General features: G+C 42.1%; 2 protein-coding genes across 2 annotated transcripts in view; one reads left to right on the forward strand and one right to left on the reverse strand.

The window, feature by feature from the left end:
* mbd6 (methyl-CpG binding domain protein 6) overlaps positions 1 to 5,661 on the reverse strand; it is a 16,094-nt gene extending 10,433 nt beyond the window's left edge. Inside the window, exons 1-6 of the mRNA XM_030776409.1 lie at positions 5,544 to 5,661; positions 4,134 to 4,276; positions 3,761 to 3,900; positions 3,514 to 3,616; positions 2,664 to 2,835; positions 357 to 2,357 (exon numbers count right to left, since the gene is read on the reverse strand). Coding sequence (XP_030632269.1) covers positions 357 to 2,357; positions 2,664 to 2,835; positions 3,514 to 3,616; positions 3,761 to 3,876 — 2,392 coding nt within the window. The 5' untranslated portion in view covers positions 3,877 to 3,900; positions 4,134 to 4,276; positions 5,544 to 5,661. The remainder of the gene's footprint in view (positions 1 to 356; positions 2,358 to 2,663; positions 2,836 to 3,513; positions 3,617 to 3,760; positions 3,901 to 4,133; positions 4,277 to 5,543) is intronic.
* Positions 5,662 to 10,363: 4,702 nt separating this feature from the next.
* ddit3 (DNA-damage-inducible transcript 3) lies at positions 10,364 to 14,374 on the forward strand. Its single transcript, XM_030776242.1, has 4 exons — positions 10,364 to 10,460; positions 11,913 to 11,978; positions 12,317 to 12,526; positions 12,683 to 14,374. Exons 3-4 carry the CDS (start codon positions 12,371 to 12,373, stop codon positions 13,343 to 13,345), a joined length of 819 nt encoding a protein of 272 aa, XP_030632102.1. The 5' UTR covers positions 10,364 to 10,460; positions 11,913 to 11,978; positions 12,317 to 12,370; the 3' UTR covers positions 13,346 to 14,374.
* The last annotated feature ends 3 nt before the right edge of the window (positions 14,375 to 14,377 follow it).

A 14,377-nucleotide genomic window follows, 5' to 3' on the forward strand; every position in this document is an offset into this window, starting at 1 on the left:
CTGGAGAGTGAGGACTTGTGCATGCATCTGCTAATACATGTGCAGGCACTTCCATCTTTTCACCTGCCATTTTGCAAGTATTTCCATAGGAACAGAGTACATGTGGAGGTCTGCTCTATTTCCTTGGATTCATCTGACTCAACTGACACTAGAGGGAGTCACTAAAGAGCAACAACCGGGAAAGTGCCTAATCTGGTGACCCTCCTAGAACATAGCCTGTTGTGTTCTTTGTGCCACCCAGAGTACTCAAGAGATGCTGAATATGCAACCACAGCAATGGGACACTGAGCAATGTGCTGCTGAGCAAATATATAATTTATTTATGCACTTAGGCACAATCTGCAATTCACACTTACCTTCAGAATCTGCCCCATGGCTCTGGTTCAGCTGAAATACAGAGTGATCAGAACCTCCGCACATCTTGTCTCCAAGTGCAGGTAGACAGGAGCCTGAGGTCAGCTGGCCCATTAAGCTGAGTATCTGGGAACTGAATTCTGTTTGCAGTGAGGCCGGTGTGCTGCCAGCACTGAATTGGCTCAGATTAAGGATGCCATTGGCACAAGGCTTGAGGTTAGCCGAAGTACCGTCCATTTCCGCCATTGCTGCGAAGGCCTGTGAGGAGGACTGTGGAGAAGTCACCTCCACCGAGGCCACTAGGCTTTGGGACTGCTGGGTGGTCAGTAAGTGGGACAGAGGCTGGCTGTCATACTGCGGTGGCTGGCTAACTGTAAGCCCTGGAGATAGAGACTGTGTGGAGACCGGCCTAGTGTGTGATGCTCCTGATGAGGCAGGACTGGAGACTGACTGTGTGCTATTCTGCAGGCTGAGCAGCTGCAGCAGGGCTGACAGGGGCTGAGACGGAAGGAGCGCATTCAGGGGCTGGGGTAGGCCTGTTTTTTTGGCCTCCTCAGAGTCTGGCAGCTTGAGAGAACTGGAGAACAAAGGGGTGTAATTAGGAGTCCCTGGAAGTCGTGGGGTCTGGAGATGGTTCTCCATGGCAGCAGGGACAACTGGAATATGTTTTGGGGAGGTGGAAGAGGAGAGGTTAGGAGTGGAGACAGAAGTGGATGGGGATCCTCCAGGCCTGAGGCTGTTGAGCTGCGACTCCTTCAGCATGCTCAGAACGGTGGGTGACCGCTGCTGACGTTTGCGCTGTGATGACTTCTCAATCAGGGAAACTGGTGCCTGAAGGCGAGAGGGAGTGTGTGGGAGGAGGAAGGCGGTCATTGACTGGGGTCTAGTCTGAGGGCGGTGAACGCTATTGTTTAAAGTGCTAATCAACACCGTGGACTGCTGGGTTTCTTTGTCTAGGCCTGTGGAGGGGATGGTGCTGCATATACTAGTGGTGCTAGTCTGGCTTTTCTGACTGGCCAGCTGAGCCTTGGCAGCAGCTGTCAGGAGACTACTGGCTGGGAAAGAAGCAACTTGCTGCTGCTTTTTCTGCTGGTTGAAGAGCTGCCCAAGTGGCACACTCAGGAGACTTCCCGCATTACATGATATAGGGGTGTTGACAGATGGCCCATTCTTTCTATCAGATGTGTAAGGGGGCAGATGTAGGTTCTGGGCTTCCTGAAAACTGCTCAGATTCCTCTGGTGGAGCTGAGTGTAGTTAGTGCTGGGGTTAGTTGAGCTGCTTTTAGCACAGTCCTTAGAAAGCTGCAGCATTCCCTCTCGACAACTCTGTGGGCTCGCCGGACACAGAGAACCTTTGGGTGACGTGCAAGCTGTGGTGGATGAAAGGGGGGACAGGGAAGGACAGGGAGGCTTGCTCCCCTGGGGGTAAGTGGCTAGTGAGAGTCCTGGACCTAGTTCTGAAAGTGAGGAGGCAGAGGAATGGCGGGATTGCTGATGTGGGGAGGTAGAGTCAAGAGTCTGAGATGGGGAGGGACAGACAGAAAGAGGAGAGGTCTTTACACTTGTTCCCTGAAAAGGGGATTGACCAGCCTTTCCCCCAAAAGGCAAAGAGGAAGACAGAGGGGCAGATGATGGGGAGAGTGTAGGAACGAGCGAGTACGAATGCAGGTGGACTCCAGGCTTTGCTAATGCTGGGGAGTGCAGTGGTCTCTGGGTAGCAGGCTGAGTGTCAGCTGAGTGAGGGTACCACTGTTTCCCATAACCAGTCACACTGCTGCCTGGATGTTGTGGAGTGTGCTTCTTTGAAAGCAGATTACAGTCTAGGGCTAAAGGAGAGGAATGGGACACTGATCCATTCTGCATAAGTGTGAGGGGCAAGGGAAGGGGAAAGCTATTCTTGGCTCCACATGAAGAGTGGCTGTTTGATTTGGTTGGAGTCAGCGGCCGAGGCTGAATGGAAATCCCTTTCTGGTCCCTGTCTTCAGACAAGCAAAATATAATGCCTGCAAGATTAAAAAATAACACACCAATATTAAGCTATGATGTTGGATAAAAAGAGACTCCATTTATGAGCCTCTATCTAATGCCGTCAGACTGGTACTGTATGATCTGGTAATTCAATTACATAACAACATTACAACACAGAAAAGGCTCTTATGTGGTGTTCTAAACATAAAACAAAATACACTTTTAATAAGGCATATCTTAATTTTGTATAGGTGTATACTGAGGTGGCAAACCAACAACTTGCATCAAAATGTAACATGTTCATGGGTGTATACATGTCCTTTCTCAGCACCGAGTGGTACCTGGTCCATGGGCTGGCAAAGGACCCTGAGAGATCTGCATGCTTCGGCAGAGTGCTGCCATGGCAACCACTTTCCTGCGGTGGTTACACAACTTTGTCATGTCCTCCTCTGGTTTACCAGGCTGCTGGTGGTCCTGCATTAACACCACTGTCCCCGGGTCAAAGTTAAACACCTGCAGAGCAGAAAACAACAGACATGACAGTCAAAGACTCACTGCAAAAAACATTGTGTTTTTTTACACAATACAACAGAGGCGACGGTCGGAGACTTAATGCAAAAATCGTTTTTTATAGGGAAAAAAACGATGACACACAAAGATTCACTACAAAATGTAATCATTTGTTGTAACACAAAAAAACGTCAACCATCAAAGAATCACTGCAAAAAAATGTTCTTTCCACAAAATATCAGAGGCTGTGGTCAAAGACGCACTATAAAAAATAGTGTTTCTTCATACAAAACAACAGAGACAACTATGAAAGATTCACTGGATTTTTTTTTTTTTTTTTTTTACACAAAACAACAAGGAGGCTAGCCAAAGACTCATTGCAAAAAAACTTTATTTTTCACACAAGACAACAGAGACAATGCTTTGAATCCATAAATATGTATCGCTGGTCACATATTTAAATCATGGTCAGAGGCCACTCAGTATCCCTCCCATTAATTCAGCCGCAAAAACAAACCCCTCTGTTTTACTGTTACCTACTTAATTATGTTTTTACTTCAGCTGAGGTGCAAAAGCCAATCTAATCTAAATTGTACATCCAAATCTAGCCAACCTGAAGATTTGATTGCTTTCAAGACGACAGCCTGAACATGTAATAAACTACTCTAGATAGAATCTCACCTTGTGAAGGACTAGGGGACACTCTAATCCACACTTGCAAGTGTTGTCTGTCAGCAGATAGACTTTAACTTCCTCCAGTGAACAAAGGATGGTGCCGCTCGGGCTGATGTGAGAGAGGAAAGAGTGAAAAGTGAGTGAAGGCACAGATATAGAGCAAAGATGGTGGTCATCATATGTGTAGACCACACTATCATAAAAAAAACTATCACCTGTAATGCAAAGGCTGAAGGAAGAACTGTTAGTTTACCTGATGTAAGCCACAGCCCCATCCTCTACTTTTCTTTGCCAGCCTACAGGAATCTGTGTTGTCAAAGTAGGGACACCATCTTTGTCTCCAGCTGCACTCTCAGTACCTCCCGTCATCTTTCACTCACACTCATCCAGCACCTGAGGATCAACACAACATTTTTATTTAACCAATCCTACAACATTAAGGGGCAGAAAAACCACAGCCCAGAGGTAGGACAACAGCATAAATGCTATCAAATCAGGGAGGACATTGTATAATAAGAATATGTCTCTCGAATTTTACAGAGCAAAAATAAACCTTTTGTTAATGACAAAGCTGCTAGACAGAAACATGAGGAACCTAACGTGTAAAGGCACTTTCATTGTTGTACCTTTTCATCTTCACATAGCCTGGGTCTGTGCCATCCATAAAATCCAGACTGCTGAGCACATTTAGACTGACTGTGCTTTACACTCCAAAATCCAGATCTATCCAACTGCCTGAGACTCTTGTTTCTGCTGTGTTTTGCTCTTTCTGTTGGAGGTAAAAATTTGAATAAGATCAAGCTCAACAAGGTTTACCAAATACAAATACAAATTCATGTCACATATTTTACCATTTAACAATTATATGTCTTAAAAAGATACTGCAATAATTCAAAATGTACATCTCATGGGTAAATTAATGTAGCTTGTAAAATTCCTCATTTAGTCTGACAAGCAACATCATTGAAAAATACAAGCATCCAGCAGGAATACTTTTACTATTTACAGATTATTCTTTTAACAAGTTTACACAAGTTATCTAGACAACTGAAATTGTTGCTTTCATTATAAAAATAATTATTCCTTTCAGCTTTTCAGTGAAAACAAAAACAGATGATGTAGGTGACACTGTATTTACTAGGGCAAATGGATACCACTGTGCAAGAAATACAGAGAAGAACTACAGTCCAATGGCAAAAACAGAGCAAACAAGGAGACCGTGTGAATTAATAACAGCAGTTTAGAGGAAGTGTATGAGTCACTGAATTTCTTGATTTAAGTTTTGGCATCAGTGTTCCAAAAACTGATAACAGTGAGGAAAGGGGATTGATCAAGCAAAAGAGGCATACAAGGAATGAAAATAAAAAACATGAACCGAGAGAGAAAGAGACCGTGAACGGAACACATATGCTGGAAAAGGACTGGGTGACAACTGAAGACAGTGAACTGCAGCAAAGTTAAAAAGATACATGAATACTAAAAATAATACAGTAAGTTAATTTTTAAAAAGGTCATAATGAAAGACATAAAAATGCTAACTAATATGCACATCAAGCTTCCTCATCGCAAAAAGTGATGGTTAACTTTATGTGGTAGTACAATAGGACCTACAATGGGAGTGACACAAATGTACAACAAAAACAGCATACTGTCTAGAATCTAACATCTCTAATAAAGAACCTTAACTGATGCTGGGGCTTTGGAAAAATGGAGTTAGGGGTAAAACAGAGACTCGGCTCAAAATACAACAGCTAATTTTAAAAGCTAAGATTAGGGCGCTGATCACTCAGGAAAGGAGAGTTAGCTGCTTCGTAAATTGACACAGCTAAAGTTAGCTAGCTAGCTAGCCAGATAACTAGCAGTATACAAATAAACCACTCGTTGACATAAAGAAGGACACTGTCGACACAAAGGAACCACAGAGGAACTGCTAAGTGATTCTTATCAACTAACAACGGACAGCTGTGATATTAAATTCAGAAACTACCAAGCAGATGGCTAAAAGCTAAATTGCTAGTGGTTTGTTAGCTACATACCCCCTCTGTTTACGAAGTTTCCTGCCCTCTCGTTGCAGTGCAGAATCAAGAGATAGCGAATGCAAGTCCACAGACTCTATTTACAGCTGCCGTAATTGTAAATAGTAGCGGCGAAATTATTACAAACTCTCCTTCTCTGTTTCTCTTGCACCATCGGCCCGTCCTGTTTAAAAACAAAGAGCAATAACGCTGGTTTTATTGCGCTCATTGCATTGTCGCAAATAATTTTAATTCTGAGAAGATCCTTGACGGCCGTAGAAGGTGCAATGATTTTATTCAAACATTCAACGATGACATAAACTTTATTTACTCGTGCACGTCTATATACCGGTTTGATTGAGGCTCATTAATCCACCTTTTGAATTATCCTTGTTTCCAAGTTGCTATTTTTTCCTGAGGATTCCGTGCCAAAAAAAATCATGGAGTTCCCTTTCGAGCATGCGCATTAATGTGGCTCGGCTTTGGGAATTCCATACCCACAATGCACTAGAAGTATGGCGATCGACCGTCGGATGCGTGCCCGTTTATAAGTCTGTGGGATACGTTGGTAGAGGTCGGCACAACACGCTGATCTGGTAGTAGCGTTTCTTTAACCAAAGTTCAGACTCAATCAATACAGGACAAATGACAAAACTGTCAGATTAGCAGAAAAGGGCATGCTGTACCAAGTATATACAGGTGCTGTCAGGTCTGTGGTCTGATGCGGAGGTTGAACATGACATCCTCTCTCAGGAAAAACAGACCTCTATCTTCTTAAGGGAAGTAATGGAAGAACTCATTACTACAAGAAAACAGAAAACTGTTTTTCATATTAAAGTGCAGAGAGAGACAGAGGGAAGGTGGTTTAAGGGAACTATTGAATTCTCGCACTTGAATTCTAAGGTTGCCTTTAAATGCCCATTTGTACCCGACTTCACAGTACTAATGGTCTATATATATTTTTATATACATATACATACACACAAACACACATACATATATGCGCATACACACACACACACATTTATAACACAGCGACTGAGGATTTTTATCCAACCCCGATTACTGATCCCAGTCAAATCAAATTTGTTCTGGTGTAGCCACAAAAACTTGTACTGCTTTATGGCACAATGTCTAAGAATGATGAAGTTGGCTTGATGAAATTTTAGCACCTCCTGCAGTTTAAATGGTGGTGCTTTTGTGCAGCACTGTAGTGGGACACTATAACTTTTCCAACTGATAACTGGTACTGTATTTGTTTTGTTACTTCTACCCTCCACTCATCCCTCTGTTCTTATTCTCAGTATACAACAACTATTATTCACATATTTATCACAATTGTGAAAAGTGAAACAACAGTTCTTAAACTTGTTAAAACCTTAGCTTTGTTATTAATACAAAGCTACAGTTTGTATCTGTGGCAAATATAATGACTAAGAGGGCAGTAACGGCTGTTGTAGCTGCTGCAGATCAAGCCATCTTTAAGGTTGTTCATAAACTTTATTTCTTGATATTGTGCTACTCAGTGGGGAGGACAGTTGTCATCAAATATGAAGTTTTGTCAAAATTTAACAAAGCAATGAGGATTTGAGCAGCATATGCAGGTTGAGCAATACTTCGCATTATGTATTTCTGTGTGGCAGACCTCACTGTGTTGTAGACCTCTCTGTGTGGTAGATCTCAATGTGTGGTAGACCTCACTGTGTGGCAGACCTCCCTGTGTGGTAGACCTCCCTATGTGGTAGATCTCACTGTGTGGCAAACCTCACTGTGTGGTAGACGTCCCTGTGTGGTAGATCTCAATGTGTGGTAGACCTCACTGTGTGGTAGACCTCACTGTGGCAGACACTGTCATAGACCTCACTGTGTGGTAGACTTCACTGTGTGGCAGACCTCACTGTGTGGCAGACCTCGCAGTGTGGTAGACTTCACGGTGTGGTAGACCTCACTTTGTGGTAGACCTCACTGTGTGGCAGACCTCACTGTGGACCACTATTAGCCCACCACTGCGGGAGGCCTTGATATGACTTGAACATGAAGTTTGGTCTAAACTAGATGTTGTTCATTATTTCCTGTTTGTGTAGCCTTGCATGAAAAAAACACATGATGTATTGCTGACTTCTTGTTTGACATAATTTTCCTTTGCAATTCAGTGTATGGATTGTTGGTACATCATACTGACAAAATTGGGTGTGAATTGAGCACATCATCAAGGAGGAGTTTGAAAAGGTTGAGTTTTCATACAGTTCAAAATGGTAGAGAGTTGACATGGATCAGCAATGGGTGGTATAAGTGAAGTCGTAGCTCATGAAAAGGTGCATATCTATTAAAAAAAAATCCACACAGATTCTTTTTACAGATATGGGAATGCATGGGAACCTTTAACTTTTAAAACCTTTACGTAATCCATGTGGTACAGCGGTGCCAACCAAGGGGCTGATGTGGGGGTTTTTTATGCATCCTATCCACAGCCCTAACTGACATCCCAGCCAAGTTTGGTGAGATTTTGAGCAAGGTAAGTCGTGAAGAGAAGAAAGAAAGAAAGAAAGAAAGAAAGAAAGAAAGAAAGAAAGAAAGAAAGAAAGAAAGAAAGGAAGTCAATCAGAGAAGTAGAAGCATGCTAAATGAGTAAGCCTAATTTTTTGGCTAAAGGGACATGGAATCTTGGACAAGACCGTGAAAAAATGAAACAAAGTTGTTGAAGAGGTTTAATGGCTTAATGGCTCTCTTACAATAAAGACAAAAGATGCCTGGGATGATACTTCACAGGTTTACATTTATTTACAGCTAATGTTAATGAATGTTCTGATGTGACAAACCACAAAACAGTACACATTTCCCTAGGCTACATCTCTACAGCTCATATGCCTATCTCATCCACTCTTATTTGGTGTTGTAATGATAAACTGTAATGATAAACATAAGATAAGAACATAAGACCACAAAATCTGGTGACATTCTACATCAAGTGATGACACAGTTTCCAGGTTACATCAACAGCTATGTTAACTTAAAACTCAACAGATGGTATTTTCCCCCTCTCCTAATGATGCTGCACTTTCTTAAAGGTATAGTGATTTTCAAGAGCTTCTTCGGTTAATCAGGCTTTGACAAACACTTGACAAACTCATTTTGGGCAAAAGATTCTTCTGGAAAACCAGGAACTGGCCTAAAGACAAACAACGTAATTAAATTCGCAATGATCTCATAGGTTTGCTTTTACAACTGGCAATTAGTTTACTATATCATTTACATTTCTGCTGAAAAAAAGACAACAACTTAAAAACAGACTCTGATCATCATTTACGTATAATATCAAACCTACTTAATTATCAGAGAGTAATGCATACCCTAACAAAACACGCTACATTGTGAGACTGCTATGGATACTCAATAACTAAACACGACTGCAGTTAAATCCTGCCAATAGGAATCGACGAACAAAGGTGATAACCATTAGGGCAAGGGAGATAGTGAGCTCAACACTCAGCAACAGCCGCCAATTTGTGACGCGATAATACCAAGTCCTCTCAAGCTGTCCCAGTTCATGGAAACAGTACTTGTGATTTCTATTCGCTAACGCTGCGAGCATTGCTTTTGCGCTGTTGCTAGGCATTAAACTCCGCGTTTATGGCATGCATGTGGAGGCACTCAGCTGTTGTGCGCAAAGTAGTTGACAACAGTAATGGGAAAGCGGTGGTGGTCACACAAAGAAACGAATATGAGATGATCTACAAATGTCATATGAACAGATGAACTGTCAAACGGTGTGTATCATCAAAGAGTCACTGAGACATTCACATTTTGCTCTGTTATGCTCTGTTATGTTATACTACTGTTATTATTTAGGTGTAATAAATATAGACAAATAGAATCTCCCCCAGACAGAAACGATATGAGATGGTGATTACTTTATTCTGTTGTCTACCAAGTTCACAAGTATGAGACAATGATTACACTGTAGCTCACTAGGTTAAGGGATTGTCTGTATCAGAAACAAATAAAAATATGAAATCATTATTTTGTTTGCTTATTTCATATCATATACATTTATTTTGCCTCACATCCACCCACCCACACCCAGAGTGAGTGAGCGAGAGAGACAGAGGTAGAGAGATGGGTAATTTTGGGTTACTGGTACCCAGGATACCATGTGTAATTTTTTGCTCGAGTTTTTGGTCCCCATTGAAATTAGTTCCGATCATTCAGGGCAACAGCGATGGCCGACAGTGGAAACTAAGGGCTAATTTTTTTTTATGAAAACAACAACGAAATAGTCGAACCAAACGATGCCGTAACAAACTTTAACGTATCTCATGAGAACTAAGTAAACACTAAATTAGCTACTGTTATGTGATACATTGCGAACGCAAGCAAAATAGAGGAAATACTTTCCTAGCGACTAGATATTTTGTCTAGTTTTAGTTTTAACCAAAGACTGTTAAATAAAACATGTTCGCTTTCTGTTGGTCTTATCTCCAGCTAGAAACCAGTTGCCAACGATTGCATCATTCCTTTCATGTGACTCCCATACGCCCCAAATTCGTCCTAGCTGTCTTATGACTACATCACAGTTCTCTGATCACACAAACTATCCAGAGTGGGACAACTAGCAAAGTCATCTATCCCCGCCCGTTCATACCATAAACGACTTCATATTGGATGTTACTAAGCAAAAGAACTCAATCTACTGTTTGTGATTGGATAACGTACGCGACCGTCTTCAGGCCCTCCTATTAATTGCTGTTCGGTTGTGAGTGAAATCCTCTCCCCTAGAGTTAGGTTGGCGTCCTCGTATATAAAGATCCCCGGGAGTTTCCGAGAACCATTCTTGGCGACTTCAACTGAACGATGGTTAACATGAGCTGTCACCAATCGCAACAGAAATACATACCGAATCCAAGACAGTCGAGAAAACGAAATAATAAAAGAAAAAGGGTAAGTTTCCATTTTACGGAACTTTTATCGTTGTGACGCCTTTTGGAACGACAAAGTGACGACGAGGTCCGGTTTTCCCTTTTCTGACGACAGGAATGCACATGCTTTGGCAAGTTTCCCATGTCCGTTTTGGGAGAAGACAGTTGCTATTCTTAATTTGAATGCCGGTGATTTTTTTGATTACATGATCTTTTGTGTCTTGCCAAAGAGGTCTAAGGATAATATGTACTTATTTGACTTGAAGCCTCATATTGTACTCTGTAATTTGACATCACTGACAACGGTCGTCGTTACGCAAATGGAAACAAACCTAGCCTCACAAAATACGACGTTTTCAAATACGAAGATAGTGTTCCCGGTGCTCCAAAATTTGGGTGGATTGCCGTCTCTAAGCTTTTTGGCAAAAGAAAACCAAATAGGAAAAATTTTTTATCATTTTGGAGAAATTGATGACTTGCGTATTAAAATATTAACTCATCCACTCTCCGCTACTGATCTCGTGTCGTCCTTTGTGCTCTCGGTCTTTTTCTTTGATTCCATGACGTAATTGGCTGTCTGACAGATTATCCGAAGCATTACCCAAATGACCTGGGATTTCACAATTGGTGTTAAACATATTTCATACTGATTTTATAAGCTTTATGTGAAAACGACAACACAGATGACCTAAATGCTGATGGCTGTTTAGCCCGCAGTACCATCTCTGTGTGCTTCTAATTTTTTGTTCGAGCTCTGTCAGTATCTTCACTGTACCTACTTTGAAGGAAGAGTGATGGAACTCGAAAACTGAATGGAAGTATGAACTCCTCGGAATATGACAGTCATATTTAAGAATTAAAGGGCTATGCTCAAATGATCGTTTACTGACCTTCATTAAATGCTCATAAATTATTTGAAACCATAACACTATACGTCGTATTATGTCACTGCAGTGTGTGTGTGTGTGTCGAGGCGCGGGATCCTGAACGTTAGTTTCACTTTAACGCACTAGCATCTGGGTCCTCAAGTGAACGGATCGAAAAACAGGCTTTATGTTGAGACAGTGTCTGTAATCCCAGACTACTGCAGGAGGCGCCCGTGAGCACTCTTTGTTTACATGAAAAGCAATGACCTGAAATTTGTCAGAGTGTCATCAAATTATTCCATGCTCCGCGACAACGTTAAATGAGCCACCAGGAACTTTGCACAGAAATTACAATTCAGTTCGATAGCCTTGGTCATCCTGCATGCAAGGTTATCAGGCAAACATAAATTTTCTGTCATTTTCCTAACACAATAAAGACGTTTAAATAGCATTTTAATTCAGTTAGTTATGACTTGCATATTTTTGGACTTGCCCACTTAAAAATTGATCAAGGTTTCATCTAATGGCACTTACTGTAATGGAAACATTTTAGAAATTGCATAAAAGTTCAGTGTGAACTTGACTAATTCTAACTATTATTATTTTAGAATTGTTGGGACAAGTTATCGCCAACAGCTCACAGTCAGACTTGATTAAAAAGAAACTTCTTTAAGGTGAGCATGATCTTTTGTGTATTTTTTTCATTCTTCATTGGTACTGAGATAGAACTGTGATCTGACGTTTCATACATGCAAACAGCTGTAGTCTTTGCAGTACATAACTTTCGCCACTATGTGTCCTCCTTATCCTGTACATCTTATATTTGGCACTCTCTAGTAGACAGTCATGCTAATGGGGAGAGCAGGCTCAGAAGTTACACAAGTTTTGAAACTCTTCAGGATTAGCATATGTTTGGTTAACATTTCTGTAAAGTGTTAACAGCCAACAGTTCTCTGTACTGCCAGTGGTTTAGAGACTTTTCATTTTTCCCATGCTGGTCATGAAACGGCAGGTCAGTTGTGTACCGTGTGGAAGAAAGTCTGCGTGTTGTGACTGTGTGGGTGAGATGACTGCAGAGTGGCTGCACCTGCCCCCACCCTACCCTCCTGGAGTGGGCCCGCTGTGTGGTGCAGAGTTGGAGGCGTGGTATGAAGACCTGCAGGATATACTGGGCTCTGACGCAGGTGGGGCCAAGCATGCTCGTGCCCCGCCTTGCTCTGAGGTCGGTGTCTTCTACTTTTTTAATGTCTCCTAAATTTTTCATCAGAGAATTCTTATTGTGCTAAAATTTTGAATCCACCACTTACTGTTTTGTACACTGTATAAAAAAATGGATCCATCTCTGATTTGTTCTTGAAAAGTCTTTTTCCCTTTGCAGAAGGAACCAGAGTTTCTTGATGTTCTTGAGAGTTGCTCTTTCACATGGTTGACGGATGGGCCGGTTTGGGGCGAGGGAGTGCAACGAGTGCACGAGGACCCTCCTCTACAGTTGCCCACTCAGACTCCTGTCTCCTGTCTGAGCTCCCCGACACAGGAGGAGAGACGGAGTGGGGGGGAAGTGGAAAGCTCTGGGGGAGACCTGTTGCCCCCGGAGTTCTTTGAGCTGTTGAGTGAGGGAGGCCTGGGTTTGGTGGAGACGGGAACCATCACAGTGAGCGGAAGCTATTACCACCACCAGACCTATCAACCCCCTTCTCCTGCCGCCAGTGAGGAGGAGCTCCCCACCGTGCCCGACTCCTCCTGCTCGTCATCTTCAGCCTCACAGTCTCCCTCTCTCAACTGCTCCCCTCCCTCCTCCCCGCCTGCCTATGTGTCATCCCGGCTGGGCAAACGCAAGAGGGTGGGCGAGAGGGGAAGTGCATCATTGTCCCCCACATCAGCAAAGAAAAGCAGGAAAGAGAGGGAGCAGGAGAACGAGAGGAAAGTGCAGGAACTGACAGATCAGAATGAACGACTGAAGGCAGAGATTGAGAGGTTGGGAGAGGAGGTTCAGAGAACACGTAGGGCATTGATAGAGAGACTGGTCAACACCAGGAAGTGAGAAAGGATTGGAAGAGTGTGATGAAGAGGGAGAGGGGAGGTGAGTAAGAGACAGAAAGTTGGACATTGGTACCTAGGGATGAAATCTAGCCATCACTGCAAGTTTGGAAAAGATAGAACATAGATGGAGTAAAGGAGGCGAGAAAAAGAGCACAAAAAAGAAAATCTGTTAAAGCCACTGAAAGCAGAGGGGTAGACTCTTGTCAGGAAAAAATACAGTTTTGTTATTTGAAATAATCAAACAATTTATAATTATTTACCACTGTATTAGGTTGTCTGCTGGTTTATTACCAGATCTTTCCTTCAGTGAGACATAATACTTGTTTAAGACTTTGTTCACCCCTCTTGTCTTTCAACACAAAGTGTGTTTGCATCAGAGAAAGCCACAGCTGGAGAGGAGAGCAGAGAACTTGGGTGTGTTGGCCTGTTGGGTTTGTGTAGTTATAATAAGTGAGACCAGCATCTCCACGTTTTCTTCACAAGAACAAATGCTGTCTCTTTAGTATACTCAGCTTAAGACATGCACAGAAAAGTGTGTTTCATTGTTACCCACTCACCTGTTCCAATTCTTACATGTTCATCAAAGGGCTTTAAAACAGTATATCTGAAGCTCAGGACAGTTCTGCTGTATCTGTGTGTGTGAAAAAGAATGTCTGTCTTGCTTTTTAAAGAAGATGAAAATGCAACAGCCATGATGCGTGTAGATGAAAGTCTAGAGATCGGTTAGGTTACTAGTGCACCATTTTGGTTTTAAAAATAATTTTGTTTTAATACTCAACATTAAGTGTTGACGCTAGAAAATGTGAAACTCAAAACCACATTATTTTTATATTAACTTGTAACATACAGTATAAAATGAAATACTGCTAGTTGTGTGTTCCCAACATATACCGTAGTTTGTATATTGTCTAATAGATCATGCATGCTGAATTACTTTCTTAGTAATTAGCCAATTTCATTTATTATTTACTTACCAGATTGTGTGGAAAACCTTCATTTATTATAAAAAAATTTCAGATGATTGTCTGCGGCT

This window comes from Chanos chanos, chromosome 6 (assembly GCF_902362185.1).
Source record: "Chanos chanos chromosome 6, fChaCha1.1, whole genome shotgun sequence".
Classification (NCBI taxonomy): domain Eukaryota; kingdom Metazoa; phylum Chordata; class Actinopteri; order Gonorynchiformes; family Chanidae; genus Chanos; species Chanos chanos.